This window comes from Biomphalaria glabrata, chromosome 8 (genome assembly GCF_947242115.1).
Source record: "Biomphalaria glabrata chromosome 8, xgBioGlab47.1, whole genome shotgun sequence".
NCBI classification, from domain to species: Eukaryota; Metazoa; Mollusca; class Gastropoda; family Planorbidae; genus Biomphalaria; species Biomphalaria glabrata.
The window spans coordinates 5327902-5348181 of NC_074718.1; the positions used below are offsets into that span (position 1 = coordinate 5327902).

A 20280-nucleotide genomic window follows, 5' to 3' on the forward strand; every position below is an offset into this window, starting at 1 on the left:
TGCTATTGGCCTTAAATGAGAATTTTAGCTAGGAGTTTTCACCTTCACTTCATCTATCCTTTAGTCTGTTGAACAGTTGGGGCACCATGCAAGATCTGTTGACCATCTTTTTCCATTCATCACTGTCTTTTGCCTTGGATAGAATCTCTTACAATGATGGGCCTGTCCATTTTGTATGTTGCCTTCCCATCACTTTTTCTGTCTGCCTCTTGTACTTCTTGGTACTGTTCCCTGTAGGAAGGTCTTTGCAAGCCCCAATGATGTTATGGCCATAAAGTTTCAGTTTGCGTTTTATTTTTGTACAGTGGTTAGCAGGTCATTGTTGGGCCCAATAGCTGTTGTGATCCTGTCTCTAATCTCTTGGTTTGTGATGCAGTCTTTAAATGTGATACCTAGGATCCTTCTGCTGCATTAGGATGAGACTAATCATCACAGAAGGTCTGAACTCTGTATGATGTGGAAATGAGATATCGGTCTCCACTCCCAACAGGGTGTGATGTCACAGGTCACTGTTGATGTCTTCTATATGGAATGGTCTCGTTTAGGAATCTGACACCTCATAATTGTTGTGACAAATCTGCATTTTAATTGTCATTGAACACAAAGGATGAAGAGTTATTTATCCAAGTTAGCTATGAGTCCTTTTTATTAGTTTCCAGTCATTGGAAGCTTTGCCCCATTTTCTAAATTGAATGTATTCAAGTGAAGAAATGAAGGAAAAAATGTTGAGGCTTAAATTAATTGTGAGAATGGTTTGTTAAATGCTTTGAAATTCTGAAAGAGTAAAGTATTTCTTAATTGGCTTACAGTTATTTTAAATTACTTGTAAAAAGTTTAAAATATTTTTATTCCATATATAAATACTAATTATAAGCATAACATTTTTCAAAAACTCAAAAGCCTTACAGAATAGTTGTTTTTTTAAATTGGTATATGGTTTCTTTGTATAACTCAATACATGTACAGCCAAAGTACAAGAATCGTCACTATGTTAGTTGTGATCTTTTAGTTTTATTTTTTTTACTAACTTTTGAAAGAGAATCTATAGTTAATAATGTTATAAAAACAATTTGATTTCTAAAGGCAAGCGACTGGATCAGAATGGTATGCTATTAATAGTCTTTATAATATTTATACTCTTTCTAGTATTATCTTTTTTTTTCTTCAAATATCATTTTAGTTGTTGTTCAACAATTTAATTGTTTTGTTTAATTTTGGCTTGAAGGTTTTGTAGTGTTCCTGCTAGTCTTGAATTCTGTGGTCTAGTTTTTTTGTTATCTTTGACATAAAAAACAACTTTAGATGTCAATATGCAACGAGATTTATAATAACTTAAAGAAATCAATTTCAAACCATAGCAATATAAATATAAACCTTTAAAATGTCATTCACGTTTGCCATTCACTTAATCTCGGGTTTATTGCTACTGTTATTCAGATAGTTTGAAAGAATTTCTAATAGTGATTGACCCAGAACTAACTATTTGAAATCTTGACAGTGTTGTCATTTAAATGTTTATATATATTTTTTTGATAAATTCAAATAAAACATCTCCTATATGGGTTGTCATTATCAAATACCTAAGCCATGCATTCATAACTCACTGTCTTTGTCACTAAGCTTGAAGACTGGTTTCATAAATATCTTTTATTTAACAGATGGGGAAACATTAATCATCATGAATGTTGTCACGCTAAAGTATGGTCTTTTCATTTCAACGTCTGCTGAATGGTTGGAAATTTATCTCCCCTGTTCCTATTGAATTAAACTCTTTTCTCCCCTTCCCCCCCTTTTGACTCCCCTCTTTTAATCTCTTTTCTTTCTTCCCCAAGTCACAGCATAAAATCTTTACCATGATGAGTTTTCAGTTTTATTCTGCATCAGTTCTTTAAAATTTGCTTGATACTTTTTTTTTTCACATCAGCTCTTTGATTAATCACTTTGAAGTCTTTTTCAATTATTTTTTTATACACTTACAAAAATTGAGAAGAAAGTTAAGTATTTAGTTTAAACAAAGTCATCAGTAGATTAGATACTTTACCAGTCAGAGCATGAGATTTATAATTGTCAATTGCTGTGTCAATTGCTGTGAAACTATTATGTTTGTGATTAACCTCTGACTTTTATTGTCATCTGTGTTGTCACCTGAACTATTTTTTTGTATTCTACTAATAAAGTAAAAATGTTTTGTTAACTCTTTCTCTCCTAACTAACGATACCAACGTTGATTCCACCAGAATGTGGTAAATTATTACAGAGAGAAAGAGTTAAAATTACTTGATGTTGATGATGATCTAAGAAAAAAAAAAGGTATCTACAATTTAATTCTGGTTCTGGTCTTAAATGGGACGATTGGGACAAGGAATTGAGAGAGAGAATACTGGTCCATGTGCAGCAAAAGGTCTGTCCTTGTACGGGGACAAGGCGACCTTACAACTCACTTTCCTCTTCTGTGCTCTAAGGGAGTAATCTCAGCATGGTTCGTTATTAATGGGGTTTCTGATTCGGTCATAAAAGACAACCTTCTTTCATTTTCAAATTTGCAAATAGAAAAAAAAAATTGTGTATACTTTTCCGTAGCTCACACCAAGACAAGCATGATGCGAACATTGAGCAGCAGTGGAAGGTTCTCACCTAATGAATGGCTACTCCCAGAAACAAAATACTTGTTCAATCGCCAAGAAAACAATCAGAAACTGGCCATGGGTAAGTTGGTGCATAAGTTTCTATGATAGTTACAATTTGCCCTCAAATTTATTTTTTGTTAACATTTATTTGTTACTTTATTTTAATGAAGGTTGCGGCTGGGACTGTGTATTCATATGAAATACTGTACTCTTGATTAATGTTCGAGCATGAAGAAAAGCTAAATTCACCTATTCCTTAGTCTGTTGGGCACCACACAAGATTTGTTGACTGTCTTTCTCCATTCCTCTCTGTCTTTTGCCTTGGATAGAACCTCTTTCAATGGCAGGCCCATCAATGTCTTGTTTTCCCATTCTCTGTCTGCTGCTTCTTCTTTTTCCTGGTACTTTTGCCTGATTGAAGGTTTTGTGAGCACCGAAGGCCTCGTAGTATGGCCATAGAGTTTGAGTTTACAGTAGTTAGCAAGTCATCAAGGGATCCAACCCTGTCTCTAATCTCTTTGTTTGTGATGCAGTCTTAAATATGATACCTGGGATCCTTCTGTAGCATCTCAATTCCATTGCTAGGATCCTCCTCTCTAGCTCTGCAGTCAGCATCCAAGACTCACAAGCATACAATAATGTGGCCATGACCAGGGACTGCATCAGTCTGATTTTGGTGTTGAGGGAAATGCCTGTTTTTGTCTTTCCATATTGTTTTGAGTTTCGCAAGTGCTGATGTGGACTGTGCAATTTAGGTCAGAGGTTCAGGTTTGGTTCCCTCATCTGAGATGATAGCCCTGAGGTATTTAAAACTACTGACACTTGTCAGCTTTTCACAATGCTGATGCCCCTTTTAAAGCCCTGTTAGTAATTGGTCATACTTTGAGTTTTTTCTGCATTTATTTGTATATAATATGCTGCTGAAGTCTTGTCAATGTGCATCACCAAATCAGCTAGTTCTTCTTCTGTCCCTGCTAGGCCATCTACTTTCCGCGAAGCACAAGCTAGTCATTCTTCTTCCAAACCTCCCGCAGGATGACGTGGGATGGGAGAGGGCAGGGTTTGAACCCCTGGACCATCGATAAATCCAAACGACAGTCCAGCACACAAAACGCATGACCAGGCAGCCATCCATCTTTAGGTCCATCCTGGCTTTAGTTGGGGAAAAGTAAAGGTGTTTGGTCATTGTGCTGGCCAAATGATACCCTTGTTAACTGTGGACCACTGAAACAGATGACCTTTACATCATCTGCCCTATAGACTGCAAGGTCTGAAAAGGTAATTTTATTTCAGTTTACTTTTTATATGTTAAATAAAATATTTTGTAATAATCACATTTTTCAAAAATTTAAATATTTAGATAAAAAGAAAGAAAAACAGCGAAATAAAAACATCAAGAAAATGTTAAAGTAAGTTAAATGTTAAAGTAAGTTAAATGTTAAAGTAAGTTAAATGTTAAAGTAAGTTAAATGTTAAAGTAAGTTAAATGTTAAAGTAAGTTAAATGTTAAAATAAGTTAAATTTTAAAGTAAGTTAAATTTTTAAGTAAGTTAAATGTTAAAATAAGTTAAATTTTAAAGTAAGTTAAATGTTAAAGTAAGTATTTTAGAACGGAAATTGTATTTTTAAAGCATTTAACCTTTATTTGCTTTTTTTAAAAATTAAACATTAAAAAAATTTAATTAGAAAAGAAAATTAGTCCCCGCTGAAGAACACAATCTGAACATTTTAACCACACTGAATATGTTGGTGATAAATTATTTATGTTTTGAGTTTATAAGATCTTTATTTTTTCTAATATGCTTATCAGATTTTCTCATGGCTTTGTTTTCAGGTCTTATGAGATGTCCTCCAAGCAATGGCTGAGTAAACATGGTCTTCATGCTAAACGTCTGACACTTCTGGATGCCCTGGGCTCCACCCTTGTCCCTCACAAGCCAAAGTATATTTCAATATTAGATAAGCTTGTCTCCGCTAAGGTTTTTGATGATGTAAGTTAATTTATAGGTGTTGTGGTTGTAGAATTTATTTATAGGTTTTGTGGTTGTGGAATTGTTTTATAGGTGTTGTGATTGTAGAATTTATTTATAGGTTTTGTGGTTGTGGAATTGTTTTATAGGTGTTGTGGTTGTAGAATTTATTTATAGGTTTTGTGGTTGTGGAATTGTTTTATAGGTGTTGTGATTGTAGAGTTTATTTATAGGTTTTGTGGTTGTGGAATTGTTTTATAGGTGTTGTGGTTGTAGAATTTATTTATAGGTTTTGTGGTTGTGGAATTGTTTTATAGGTGTTGTGGTTGTAGAATTTATTTATTGGTGTTGTGGTTGTAGAATTTATTTATAGGTTGTGGTTGTAGAATTTATTTATAGGTTGTGGTTGTAGAATTTATTTATAGGTGTTGTAATTGTAGAATTTATTTATAGGTTGTGGTTGTAGAATTTATTTATAGGTTGTGGTGGTAGAATTTATTTATAGGTTGTGGTTGTAAAATTTATTTATAGGTTGTGGTTGTAAAATTTATTTATAGGTTGTGGTGGTAAGTTGTTTTGTTTTTTTGTTTCTAATGTACATTTCCTTTATGTTGATGTGGATTCTACCAGTTTAAAAAAAAAGAAGCTTGTTTCATGTATTTTTTATGACTACCTGAACAGGAAAGTTTAAAAAAAAAAAAGCTTTGTTTGTTCCAAACTTCACTGAACATTCACTAAACATTAGGGTGATGACTTCTCCAACTTTGAGTGTGTATATATGTTATATATATATATATTCTATTGCCTCCTTCAGTCGCGAAGCGACTATGGATCATCTCATGAAAATGAGATGAATGCCTGGGCATTAGCTGTGGTTGGAATGATGTTGCCCACACATCAGTTTCCCCCTCTCCATGCAGCTGATGTATCCAAAGGAACGTCAGTGCCTATACAGTTTGGAGTCAGCGGCGTCGCAGGTTCTGCCAGAGTGTAGCACTGGGTGCTGCAAACTGCCTTGGGGTCGCCAGCTCCTGATGTTTCCTCAGGGTTGACTCCCGAAGCCTTTCCCATGATTGGGTAAAGCTGCAAGGCAACAGAGGTTTGAATTCAGAGTTTTCCTTCTCTTAGGTGGGTAGCCAGCCATGGCTAATAAGCCCCTCCTGCCTAAAGCTTACTGGTTAAGGTGCCAGTTACTCGCCTTTGCCCCTTCTCCTGTTAGTGAGAACAGTTCCGCCGGACTCAATAGCTGAGCCACACGTGAAGGCCAGGAGTTGGACTGGTTGTCAGAGGCTATTTGAGAGGCATGCCAATAGGAAGCATTTTATAGGTATTGGAGTGCTTACATCCATTACCACTTCCGGCAATGACAACCTTACGGAACCATATATATATATATATATGGAGAAGTTATATATATTTGATACCTAAATTCTAACGTAGATCTGTGCCAACAGCTGATTGATTTCTAGGTGGGTAGAGGGAAGTGTACAAAATAAGAAAAAAACAAATATATTGCTATGTTCTTCTCTCTCCTAAAAAAACAACAAATATATTGTTACGTTCTTCTCTCTCCTATAAAAACAACAAATATATTGTGACGTTCTTCTCTCTCCTAAAAAAACAACAAATATATTGTTACGTTCTTGTCTCTCCTAATCAGGTGTTCTGTAAACACTGCTAAACACAACACATCACATCTAACACATCAAGGCTTGATGACAAATAATCTGGTGCTTTAATACTGGTCAATTAAAACAGCCAATATGACACAATTGGCAATACATCAACACTAAAAATGTTGTAGTGTACATCACCAAACTAAACTTATAAACTCTACTGTCTCTTCCTGGACTTGTACGTTTCACTTCAGGACTCCACCAGGACCGACTTCATGGCAGACTAACAGTTCTGGTCTACTCGCTGTCCGGTCTTGAACTGCCCTGCCTTACACACATTGTATCTCTGGTCCACGCCGGCTTATGATCAGATGACCATAACCCGGGTCCTATTCACATGCAAAGTTCATGCCAGTACTGTCCCTTGCCCTTCCCTATAGCACACTAAACTGTATTACTGGCCTGTGTCATATATGTCAGCTTATCACACATAGTTAACCCTATCGCGTCGCGAATAGGGTTAAAACAATATTATAATCAATTAATTTTTTTCTAGCGCAAATTGTGTGATTTCTCCACTAAAATCCACTGGGTGGATGGAGATTGCAGTCAATTATGTAGCAGCAGGGGAGGGGGGGAGGAAATGCTCACTTCTCCACACTTAAAGGATAAGTTAAGAAGTATTTTAGCTTGCAGTGCATCTTGTAGTTTCTAGTAAATTATGTGCATCTTCTCTTCTTTACAGATTTTAAGTAATAGTAGTTTTTTAAAAATGACTAGCTTAGAAGTACTTTGAAGTTATTTTTTTTAATGGTAATATTTACATTTAAACATTTTTAAAAGTTTGATCAGTACAGGAAATTATAAATAAAATATTGCAATATTTATTTCTGACAAAAAATGTTAAGTATTTTTCTATTGTTAAGTTTTTTTGTTTTTTTTTACTTTTATGAATAAATATTTGTCTACTTTATGGCACATATGAAAGCCTTACAAAATAAATATACTCACTTTGATGTATTTCAGGTTTTTACTCTTGGTCATATGTCTAAAGATCAACACATAAATTTGATTAATCCTAATGGTGTAAACCTTGTTGAATATGAGAAAAAGTTAAAAATAGCAATTGAGAAGTTTAGAAGGTAATTGTTTTGTAATACTTTTTTTTGTTACATTTCTGTTTAGTAAAATAAATGCCACTTTAAGCTTGTGATATATATTTAGGTCAGAGTACGTAGTATATTAGTGCACATTGTATTTTGATCTATCAATTCTTTTACTTTCTCTTTTTTTCAGGAGGTTAAATAAACTGATTTGGAATGTTCTTCCAGAGTCAGAAAAAAAAGAGTGAGATTAACTTAGCAAGAGATTTTAATAAATACTTAGTGGACATTCTTACATATTGTGTTTTAAAAACAATACTAAATAATAATGGGGCGCTGTGACTAAGTGGTTAAGCGGTTGGCTTCCAAACCCGGGGTTCTGGGTTAAAATCTTGGTGAAGGCTGAGATTTTGAATTCCAGGATTTTTAGGCGCCTCTTTGTCCACCCAACTCTACTCAGTACCTGACGTTAGTTGGGTAAAGTAAAGGTGGTTAGTTGTTGTTCTGGCCACATAACAACCTGCTCATTAACTGTTGGCCTAAGAAACAGATTACCTTAACAACATCTGCCCTATAGCTTGCAAAGTCTGAAAAAGGAACTTTACTTTTACTAAATAATACCATATCAGTGATTAAAAAAATGTGAATATAAAGGAGTTAATTTTAAAATACTCTGGATGCAAGCTCATCCTTTTTCTATACCACTAAACACTTGGTTAGATACTAAGTGATTGATCAAAATTTAAAATAAATAAGAATTGTATAAATTATTGGCCTATATGAATCGTTTTTACTAAGCTATATCAACTCACTCTGTCTGTCTGGCTAAATTTAGAAAACGTTATTTCTCCCACACCCATTCTCGGATTAAGTTGAAACTTTCCAAAATTATTTATTGTACCTAACAAAACATGAATCAGTAAAAAAATTGACCAATTAATTAATGAATTATTGGTAATTAATTATTTTGTTTGATATAAAAAATGGAAATAATTTGTACATTATTTATATATATATATATATATATAAATATATATATATATATATATATAATAGAGTTCTTCCCCTTAGATAAGCTTTGTTTTTAAGTTTTTTTTTAACTACTTTTTTATATTTTGTTTCCTCATAAAAAGCTTATCTAATTTTATAAGACCCACAATAATAGTTTTGAAATAAAGTTAAAACTAGACTTTTTCATCCATCCCTTGACTAGGTTCAACTCTGAAGTGCCTGTTTCTTTTGAAGCAAACAGCGAGCGATTACTAAACTATTTAGAGAGCGCTGATTGGCCAGTCAAAAAAAAAGATATTGACCTCCTTGTTATTGAAATAAAGCAGGGGGAAAAATTTCTGAGGCAGTCTATTGCCCTGCGAGAAGCTGCGATGTGCAAAGATGATGACGCAGAGGAAAGTGTCAACGAAGGAGACGACGATCTCAACCAAACAGATTCAACAGCTGAGCAGCGGCAGGTATCATCTCAATCCAATCTGGCTACTACTAGTTCACAAATGTTAGACCAAACTACATATGTCAGAAAGAAGTATTCAGAAGTCAAAGAGACAACTGTAAGTTTGTTGATTGCTGTCTTAGTTTTTAAGGCTTTATATTTTTCAAACACTTAAGTCACATCTTCCTCTTCCTCCTAAATCAGTGTTTCATAAACTGTGTTTCAGTGTTCTGCGAGTCCTGAATAGGTGTTCCACAAAAAAAATAAAATAATTAACTAGTAGACCACCATTTGAATTAACCTCTCTTAGAAATTTAAGCAAAGTTTTCTGCTAAATACTCAGAATGTGGCAAGTGTTCCATTAAGGAAAAAGTTTGAGAAACACTGTCCTAGATCAATAAAAAAAAAAGGAAGGTCTAACTAACTATAACGTTTACTATAACTATTACTTTAATGTTTACTATAAGACATTGTGGTCCATGGGGCAGGTGAAATGAGTTTCAACTGTAACCATGATCAGCTAAACTGAATCTGACACCTACTCCTTTTGAAAATGACCACATGCCAAAGATGATCTATTTTGGCCAGCTTAAAGGAGAATTCCATAAAAGAGGTGCCCCCAAGAAGAAGTGCTACAAAAATAAATCCAGACACCAATTTGCCCTCATTGGGATAGAGGAAAGATGGACATTGAAAGAAAAAACTGAAGAGCTCTCTTGGGGGTCGCTGGACACACATTTGAAATCCAAAGAAAAGCTGTTGCCAAAGATAAAAAGAAAATTTAAGTAGACCTCACAATGGGGCAATTGCTTTCTCTGCATTAGAGTGACAAAATATGTAGGTCACATCTGGGTTTGTGTGGGCATGTAAAATACTAATGACATCTCTATTCTTAGGAATTAAAGCCAATGCCTTTTCATAGCAAAGACATTTTAGATCTAGTCAGTCTAGTGTTAGACTTAGACTTAAATTTAAGGCTTTAGATCTACTAATCATCTACTAATACTACTAATAATAACTAAAGTAATATTCTATATAGTTAGTTATACATGTAAATATATTGATCTAGAATATCTAGAATTTAGTAGAATTAGATCTAGATCTAGTCTAGGTCCATATTTTGAATTTAATAAACTATAAACCATTTCATTTGATTTAATTGTCATTGTAAATTAGCTTTCACTTTAGATTTAGACATAACTTAGGCATTGTAAACCTTAAACTAGATTTAGACTAGACCCCTTTAAAAACTAAAATCAACAACAGTCATCATGAAATTGCCTGGCTATTTATCCTAATAATTACTAAATACCCACTAGCTGAACACAGAACCAGATCTACCTTTGTCAACACTAAACTTAAAAAGGAAACAACAGTCATAATCAATCATCACACTTTAGATCAATGCAACTTCAAAAATAACCTAACATACACATCCATAACACTAAAGAAGATTACCCATCACAAATGGAAGTTCTCAATCAGACACAGCAGAAATAAATACCTATCACTGTTAATATTAATAGCAGGAGATGTAGAGTCAAATCCAGGGCCTAGATCTAAAGATAGATGCAACATCTGCAAAAAAGTATGCAACATGAAACAGAAAGCCATTCAATGTGACACCTGCGATGAATGGTACCATGCATCATGTCTCCATATGAATATACCTGTGTATTATGCCTTAGGCAACAAAGATGCATCATGGCACTGTGTACCGTGTGGGTTACCTCAGTTTACATCAGGACTGTTTGATTCCTTTGATGCAGACACTTCTAACCCATACAATATCCTAAACTGCACCATCCCAAACCAAACTCACCAACCACTAGCCAGATCCACTCCTGTTAAACCTAAATCTACTAAAATTAATACAACAGCCTCACTAAACAAACCTACTAAAGAAGTAACACCAAAATACCTTAAAACCTTAGTAATAAATTTTCAAAGCGTTGGGAACAAAACATCAGAGTTAGAAATTTTATTAGAATGTGAGAAACCAGACATAATTGCAGGAACAGAAACTTGGCTACATCCTGAAATTTATAATGCAGAAATTTTCAATAGTAATTATGAAATTTTTAGAAAAGATAGAGCTGATTATCTTGGAGGAGTTCTTTTAGCAATAAAAAACACTCTTATAGCAGAAGAAATTACCTTACCTAACTCAAAAAATATAGAATCAACATTTTGTAAAATTAATACCACCTCAACATCCCTAATAATAGGCAGCATTTACAGACCACCAAATTCTAGTTTAGAATACATGCAGGAACTATGTAATCAGATTACTACACTTAAAGAGACAAATAAAAATGCAGTTTTTTGGATTATGGGTGATTTCAACCTACCTGATATAAATTGGAAAACACTAACCATAGATAAACACCAAAACCTTAAGGACATAAATGAGCTTTTCATAGAAACTTTGCACAACCTAAGTTTAGATCAAATCATTAAAAAGCCAACTAGATTAAACAACACATTAGATCTCTTCTTAACCAACAGACCTGGATTAGTAGTTGATTATGATATTATCCCTGGTCTATCAGACCATGAGATCATAAAAATACACAGTCAGATAAAAGCAGTAGCCAATACAAAACCCAAAAGAAAAATTTTACTCTGGAATAAATGTAACCTAACACAACTACACCAAGCTGCATTAAACTTTCAACAAACATTCTTATTAGAAAAAGACATTAACCAACCAGTCGATGAGCTCTGGAATTTCATTAAAAACCATCTTAAAAGCATTATAGAAAATCATATACCAACTAAATACACATCAAACAAAATAAATAAATGCTGGTTTAATAATAGACTAAAGAAGCTTTGTAAACAGAAGAAAAACCTATATAGAAAATTTAAAGGAACTTAGGCAGAAAGAGTTTACAAAAAGTATATAAAAATTAAACACTTAAGCCAAAAAGTAAACAGACAGCTGCAGAGTGAATACATAAACAATGTAATATCTAAAGATAACAACAAAAACCTATGGTCATTCATTAAGTCTAAGAAAATGGAAACAACAGGCATAGTGCCATTAAAAGATGAACATAACATAATACATAATGATAATGAAACTAAAGCAAACATCCTAAACAAATACTTTGCATCAGCATTCTCTGGACCTGATGGTATTCCAGCTAGATTACTCAAAGAACTAAGTAATGAGCTAGCCCCAGTGTTCGAAATACTCTTTCAGGCTTCGCTTAACCAGGGCAGAGTACCAAAGGACTGGAAAGAAGCTAATGTCACCCCCCTATTTAAAAAAGGAGAAAAATCTGACCCAGGAAACTACAGACCAGTATCACTTACCAGCATCACATGTAAAATCCTAGAACACATAATATGTAGTAACATCATAAACCACTTAGACAAACATAATGTCCTCACACCATACCTACATGGCTTTAGGAAATATAGATCATGTGAAACACAACTAATAGGACTAATTGATGATTTTTCAAAAGGTTTAGATAATAGTGAAGAAAATAGATGCTATCTTACTAGATTTTTCTAAGGCTTTTGACAAAGTTCACTACCATAGTTTGCTTAAAAAATTAAAATATTTCGGCTTTAATGGTCCACTGCATCAGTGGATTAAAGATTTTCTGATAGGGAGAGAACAAACTGTAATAATAAATGGCTCTAAATCAACGCTGATAACAGTAAACTCAGGTGTACCTCAAGGAACAGTCTTGGGTCCACTACTATTTTTAATTTACATAAATGATTTACCAAATTGCATTACTTCAGGAACAAAAGTCAGATTATTTGCAGACGATTGCATAATATATAGAACAATAAAAACAACACAAGACACAGATATTTTACAAAGAGAATTAGATGAATTACAGAAATGGGAATCAAATTGGAGCATGTCTTTCCACCCAGAAAAATGTCAGTTGTTAAGAGTAACAAAAAAACTAAAACAAATTAATTCCACTTATCTTATTCATGGCAAACCAGTAACACAGACTAAAAACGCAAAATATCTAGGTGTTATAACAAATGAAAAACTATCATGGAATCCACATATTGACGAAACTACAAAAAAATCAAACAAAGCATTAGGATTTATTAAAAGAAATTTCTATAAATCAAATAAGAACATAAAACTAAAATGTTATTTAACCTTGGTTAGGCCAATAATAGAATCTTCAAATACAAAAACAAAGTTTAATAAAATACTCTGAAAGACACAAAGATAAAGGCACATTCCTCGTCCTGTATGCTAGGATAAATTTGTACAAATACTCCTTCTTCCCTAGTGCTATTAGAGCATGGAATGGGTTGTCTGAGCTAGCCAGGAAAACCAGTGACTTGTCATTGGTTAATATGCATGACTAAATGCATGACGCGTAGGACATAATCATCTTCTTTTTTGAAGTAACGTCTGTATTATATAAGATAAGAAGATAAGTTAATGGCTCAAATTTTTTACCCATGAAAGCAAGGGGAACTAATGTTCTAATGTATAGCCATATACCATGTCCCAATTACAGTTTCCAAATAATATTAATATCCTATTGTTTAAGCAACCACCCTTCACAGTTCAACAGAGCCACCCTAAAAATCAATATTTGTCCCACTTAATTAACTGAGCATGACTAGAAGTACATTAAGTAATAAATATTGATAGATTAAGTGGCATTCCAGTTTATATTCACATAGTCAGTTTGTAGAGAAACATTCATCCTGTGCACAAGTTCACTATGTTAAAAGTGTAGTGGGTATTTTTTCTTATAAACTTATTGTCACATAATGCAGCTAGAACCAATAACTTACTAGAGGAAAAATAAGATGTCAAAGTACTGTTGGCTTGTGATGTCATCATGAAAAAAATAAAACCAACTTGGGAAGATTAATCTAGAAGTCTATACCAGCTAAGGAAATCTCTAAGCTGAACTTAGAGTTGTGAGTGAATTGAATCATTGGAAAGATTTGTGTGATTTCAGTTTCGGAAATTTCCATTTCTACCAGTTTTGCATTAATGCTTGGAAATCGAATGTATAAAATGGGTCAAAATGGAGGGATAGAAGTTGATTTGTTTTTGTTAATACTAAATAATAACTTAATAACTATGAATATTCTTTTCTATTTGAATTTGTGAAAGAGATTCTTGGAATTTTATTCCTCGATTTGTTTGAGCTTTATTCTATTTCAAGTTGGATTATATAGGGTCCAAAACCACTACTGGAATATAATAAATGGTTCATATTGCAATCAATAACTTGTCTATCTTATACTTATAGACTTCTCAGTTGATCTTTTGTAGTTGAAATATTTAGTTTAGGATAAGTGTTTTAAAAGTATAATTGTTTTTTTTTTTTAGAAGAGTTCAAAGATAGTCAAAGAAGTTGTCAAGACTGAAGACATGCAGAAGTCAGTCAAAAAGAAGCTCCAGTTTTGTAATGGTCAGAAAGTGATTGCCAGATTAGACGAAGATGGTCTATACTATCCAGGTAATCCAAGCATTTTTCAACAGCACTTGTTTCTTGTTGTTAGGTTTTTTGTTGTTGTAAGCTTTAGACTTTTTAAAATTTGTAACATCGTACAGTGTAAATGTTCATTCCATATAATTCACTCCATATAATTCATTACAATATATGTTTTTTGGCCTCCTGTTAACTGCTATTGTTTGTCCATTGAAGTTAATAACCTTTTCGGTCATCCAGGAGATTGAGGGTGAGACCTATTTAAGCCCAGAATTTTTCATTACAAAATAGGCTAGCTGTTTTAGCTGGTGCCTGTATGAATAGCCATTTCTTTATGTTCTGTTTCTTTTATCATGCCTTAAATTTCTCTTCTGGTCTCTTCAGAGGGTCTTGGGCCATGGCCTATATTGCTGTGTATCTTAACAATCCAGTTTAAAGAATGAACAGCTTGAGGTTTGAACAACATGAACCTCACCATCTAATCAGCTAACCTTGACTACCCCTTTGTTTAAAATAAGGCCTGTCTTTGAGTCCGAAGATTAATGAGGAATGCTGTATTTCCTGTGGGTTAGCTGTGACCTACATATTTTGCCACATCCAGCTCAGGCTTAATCATTGTCTGCTGGTGGATGATTTAGATTTTCTTTTTGCCATCTATGTCTGTCCTCTGTAGAGGATTTTTTTTTGGTCTCAAATGTGTATCCTTCTGCCTTTGTAAGTGACCTCCAGCTGTCTTGTTCTGAAGCTCAACCATCTGCTCTCTTCTATGTCAATTAAAGCAAGTTGACACCTAAGCTCATCTTTGATGCATTTCCATGGGGCACCTCTCTTAAGTCGACCACCTTTCAGCTCACCAAAAAAAGACTGCTTTCTGTATACATTCATCCCCCATATGGGATACGTGCCCTGCCCAGCATAACAGTCGGACCATAAGAAGTCCTTCTATACTGTTCATACTGTCGTTTACAATTCGTTTGATTCTCTCTTGATCTGCTGGCAGCCTTCTGTATGTGACTTACACCACTTCAGATACTCATTCCATATGTATTTATGTCTATAGCAACCAAATAAAGTATATGTTTCTTTGCATTGAAGTTTTACACATTTCTTTGTATTGAAGACTTTCTTTAAGGCAATACTTTTAATGTAATGTAAGAAAGACATTTTTACTTGATATTTCAGGGTTTAAAAATATTTTTTTTTGCTAGTTTATTTGACTTTACCAAATTTACTATAGCGCTATCTTTTTATGAACATGTAGCTGAGGTGATCAAGTGGCCAGATGTACGTCATGCTGTGGTTAGGTATTTTGAAAATGGAGAGGCCACTGTCTACACTAGGCACGTTGTACCCACAGGTGGAGCTGTAGCTAGACCTTTCCTTCATGTAAGTCCCTGGATAACAATTTATCAAACAAACTTGAAATAGGTGAACACTTTGGTTACTATTCAATAAATGAAACACCAGGGAGTCATGAATCAAAAGTGTGTTTTGAGCTGTTGTCTTTCAAGTAGTTGTAAAAAAAACCCAGAAAGCTAGGCTAAAACATAGAAGCATCTTAGACTTATACCCCAGCAAGATCCAGAAATGTACCATGTCGCATTGGCAAACAATGATCACTTTATATTAGGCCCATAATGGTTTTCTTTAGAGATAATTACATTGCTTATGCAAAGCAGCTGACCAGCTTAACCTGAGCATTATAGATACATATTTTTTTTCTCATATACCAATAACCTTTTTTTCAACCTTTTTTTTCCCCAATGTTCTTCTTTATTTACTGAAATTAAAAAAAGATCTAAGCTTGTCTATTTAATAAAAAAACAAAACAGGTTGGTGATTATGTCCTCATCAGAGTTGTCAATCTTGACAATGGCAGGGAGTGTTACGTTCCAGCTATTGTACGAAGAAATCATGAACAATACTTTTGTGCTTGCCAATGTTACACTGTTGTTTTGTATAATGGACAAGTGGTAAGTTGCTCCTAATTTCATCATGATTATTTCTGGGTTAAATCTTATCTTATTTTAGTGTGACATTTGTATTCATAGCTATCAATATTATAAAATTGGTTTGCCAAATTAGCATTTTTTTTTAATCTTATGTTTTTGTTTGCAATACTGTTGCTAGTTTTGTGAACTGTTTATTATTAGTTATCTTTGGCTTGTCGCTCCTGACATCTATCTAGTAAGCATATAACTTACTTGATAAAAAAACTCTTGAATAAAGCTTGAAAACTTTTTATTATTGACAATATATACAGCTTTCAATTTCATTGTTTGAACTAAGAGATAGAATAATTTAAACTATATATCAACTCACTTCAAAAACTATAATCAGCATGTCATTCTGTCTGTCAACTTGAATTCATCATCAGCCCCTTCCCCTTGCATCCACTCATCTGCATCAATCCCGTGTGAGGTCTCATCAGAAGTCTTCAGCAATACAAACATGAAAGACTCACTCAGACAATACAAAAACATACACACTCCATAACAGTTGTATTTGCAATACAAACACACATACACTTTAAAATAAATGTATTACATCAGCCAAAACAAACACACACACACTCCTTAACAAATGTATTGTATCAGGCAATACAAATACTGACCCGCACTCCATATATCTTATATGATACAGACGTTACTTCAAAAAAGAAGATGATTGCGTCCTATGCGTCATGCATTTAATCATGCATATTAACCAATGACTTAAATTCTGCCAAGTCACTGGTTTTCCTGGCTAGCTCAGGCAACCCATTCCATGCTCTAATAGCACTAGGGAAGAAGGAGTATTTGTACAAATTTGTCCTAGCATATGGGACAAGGAATGTGCCTTTATCTTTGTGTCTTTCAGAGTATTTTATTAATTAATTTTTTTTTTGTAAGAAATGTGTTGCATCAGACAATACTTACATGCAGACACACTCCATAATGTCTGTATATGCTGCATCAGACAATACGAACACACCTCATAATGAATGTCTTATAATATTTGTAGGCTGTTACTATGAGACAACATTTGGTGAAAATCAGCAAAGAGAGATTTGAACTGGCTGTCATGTACATTTGCAAAAAGTTGCATGAAGACATAGTGCAGTAAGTTTTTCTAACAAAATTAATAGAGAAGTTTTTAATGTTAATATTAATAATAAGGTAATGTCTTCAATTCCAAAGAAAAGATTAAAAGGATGAGTGCAGTATTTCACCTGATTATGCAAAACCATTGTGACCTGCATATTTTGCCACATGTGGAGCAGACAAAGCCATTGTTCACGAGAGGTCTATTTAGGTTTTTTTCATATTCTGAGCCTGTTTTTGATGTCTTTTTTCTGGGTCTCAAATGTGTGTCCTGCAACCTTCTTCAGAGCTCTCCAGCTTTCTCTTTTTGAGACCTTCTGCTGCCAGCTGCTTTCTGTAATGTCTTTAAAGCAGTGGTCTCACCACACTCCTGTATGACTCTGAGACGTAGTTGCTATATAGGAAGCATCTAAGGCTCCTCTCTTTTGCGACATGTTGCTGTTGATGTTTTTGATTGAGAGTTCTTGTAATCACAATAACTTTACAATATGTATCAATAAAGCAGTCTTAGTAATTAGTCTTAATAAAATGCCTCTGGGTATTCTCTTAAAGCCAAGCAGGACATTTTGGCACTGGATTTGTTGAGGCTGAAGGTGCTTAGAAATGTTGCTGGGTCTGTAAGGAAAGTAGGCCTAAACAAAACGTTATTCCATTATATTTAATAAATATTTAGTATAATTATATTTATGCTGTTTTTTTTATTTTTTAGAGTTGAAGAGAATCTCTATGTCAGCCACAGACAAGAGAGGTAAGTCTATAACATAAGCTCAAGTTACTTTTCAATGAGGAGTAGCTAATCCTCAACCAGATATATTTGTAATATTTATTTTGATTTATTTTTTATATTTCAGGTTTCATATTGTAGTTTGTCTTTACCTTTAAAATATACATTAATTAGTATCTATATATAAAGAGCCAGTCCATAATATCCAGTCCCTTGATCTGTTGAATGATTGGGGCACCACACATGATCTGTCAGCTGCCTTTCTCCATTCCTCTCTTTCTTTTGCCTTGAAACAGAATCTCTTTCAATGACAGGCCCGTCCATTCTTTAATGTTGTCTTCCCATTGCTTTATCTGTCTGCCTCTTCTTCTTTTTCCTGATTCAAAGCCCCATAATAATTTACTCATCTCAAAAGAGAGCTGTGTGTGTATTTTTTTTTTTTTTGTGTTTGTTGTTTTATGGTACTGATTTATTGCTTTAAAATGGTCTTTCAATTTTTTTTGCTGCAAAAATAAAATGTATTCCTTTTTTTCAATGAAACAAAATATTGCAACAAATGTTTCTACTAGTTCATATTCAAGAACCCTTTGTATATTTTAGGGTGCACAAGAATTTAGAATGAAAGGAAATATTGAAACATTTCTGAGAAAACTCTAAACATTTTGTCACTATTCTCTCAAATTCAGCTTTATTACTGTATTACTGCATTTGGATTATTGTAGACCAAGAACTAATTACTACACACAAAATATTTAAAGAATTATATATGTTTAAACATTAAATGTTTCACTGAAAGATATATTTTTAGAAGAGATCATAATTTTAATTGAATTGTTCAAAGATGAAGGGTCCATTTCTCAAGCTGTTTTTGCAAAGTTTTATCTAAACTCACTCTGCCTGTCTATCTGTCTGATAAAAAGATTGTACATGTTATTTTTTCCACACCCATTCCAGGATCAAGTTGAAACTTTGCACAACCATTCATTGGCATAGACAAGATAGGAATCAATTAAAATTAACCAATTAGTCAATTAACTACTGTTAATTAATTATTTTGTTTGATTCTTAGATTCTGATGAGGTAAATTAATCATTCAGTATTCGGCCCCCGTAAATTATTGTTCAAATTATTTCTCCCATACCTATTTTCGGCTGAAATTTGAAACAATTATTTATTGTACCTAACAAAACATTAAGCAATTTTTAAAAAATAACCAAGTAGTCAATTAATTATTGGTAATTAACTATTTTTTTATATCAATCGGAAATAACATCTACATTATTGAGAGATATAATTGTGCAGAGCTCTTCCCCTTAGTTAAGATTTGTTTTTTTAAAAAGGATTTTTGACACTTTGCTTGTTTTAATTCTCTAGTGAGGTATCAGAGAGTGAAGAGGATGAGAGAACAACTCCAGATCCTGTTACTGTCACAATTGAGAGACAATCAGAACCTGAGAGAACAATTCCAGATCCTGTTACTGTCACAAATGAGAGACAATCGGAATTTGAGAGTCTTCATTGGGAACTGAGAAGGCTGAGGAAAAAACTTCAAAAAATGCAAAGATTGTGTAGGGAAAGATCTGTTGTGAGTAATTTGCATATAAATTCTATTCAATAAACAAAAAAAAAAGTGAAATTACTTTACAGATTTTTATAGTTTATTCACATATTCAGCCAGATTTAAATGGATGTCTAGCTCTGAGCTAGTGAAAGTATATGCAGTTGGTAGTTGTGCTAGCCCCATTACACCTTTATTAACCATTAGTCATCCAGGGGGCTGAGGGCTTTGCACTGGGGTTTTGTGCCTCCTCATGTGGCTGGTGAGACCTTTGTGAGCCCGTAATGTTCAGCTGCAGACTGGGCAGGTTATTCCAGCTGGAGCTAGTGTCATTGGCCTTGCTTTTTTTCTCTGATGCTTTTCTTCTGCCAGTGCTGTTCTCTTGTTCTCAGCAATTTGTGCACCAGTTTTAACTTAGTCTTTAGGGCTGAGAATGTTAATTTTCTAAGTAACTTACTTTGCTAAATTTACTTTCTTGTCCATCCTTGTGACCCGAAGTACAAAAAGACATTCCATATTTACCAACCAGCCATTTATTATTGAATTAGCCATCTGATGGCTGCCTGGTTGTGGGATATGAACTCTGGGACACCATCGTAAAATGTTTTACATGTTTCGGATGTTCCTTCAGAGTTGAAGATAATTACTTCCTAGTCCAATCTTCCGGAGGATGACGGGGGATGGGAGCGGGCAGGGTTTGAACCCGGG

The 20280-nt window shown here is 33.8% G+C and overlaps 1 protein-coding gene across 3 annotated transcripts in view; it reads left to right on the plus strand.

Moving 5' to 3' along the window:
• The window catches only part of LOC106057319 (von Willebrand factor A domain-containing protein 3B-like), a 47579-nt gene that overhangs the window by 19677 nt on the left and 7622 nt on the right, over positions 1–20280 (plus strand). For 2 of the 3 annotated variants that reach the window (XM_013214475.2, XM_056037305.1), the window contains exons 17-29: positions 1084–1104; positions 2581–2706; positions 3988–4036; positions 4462–4618; positions 7240–7355; positions 7510–7560; positions 8530–8881; positions 14105–14234; positions 15469–15593; positions 16040–16180; positions 17211–17308; positions 18000–18038; positions 19389–19599. In XM_013214475.2, the coding sequence (XP_013069929.2) occupies positions 1084–1104; positions 2581–2706; positions 3988–4036; positions 4462–4618; positions 7240–7355; positions 7510–7560; positions 8530–8881; positions 14105–14234; positions 15469–15593; positions 16040–16180; positions 17211–17308; positions 18000–18038; positions 19389–19599 (1616 nt within the window). The remainder of the gene's footprint in view (positions 1–1083; positions 1105–2580; positions 2707–3987; positions 4037–4461; positions 4619–7239; positions 7356–7509; positions 7561–8529; positions 8882–14104; positions 14235–15468; positions 15594–16039; positions 16181–17210; positions 17309–17999; positions 18039–19388; positions 19600–20280) is intronic. The other variant, XM_013214476.2, reaches the window with a different exon arrangement.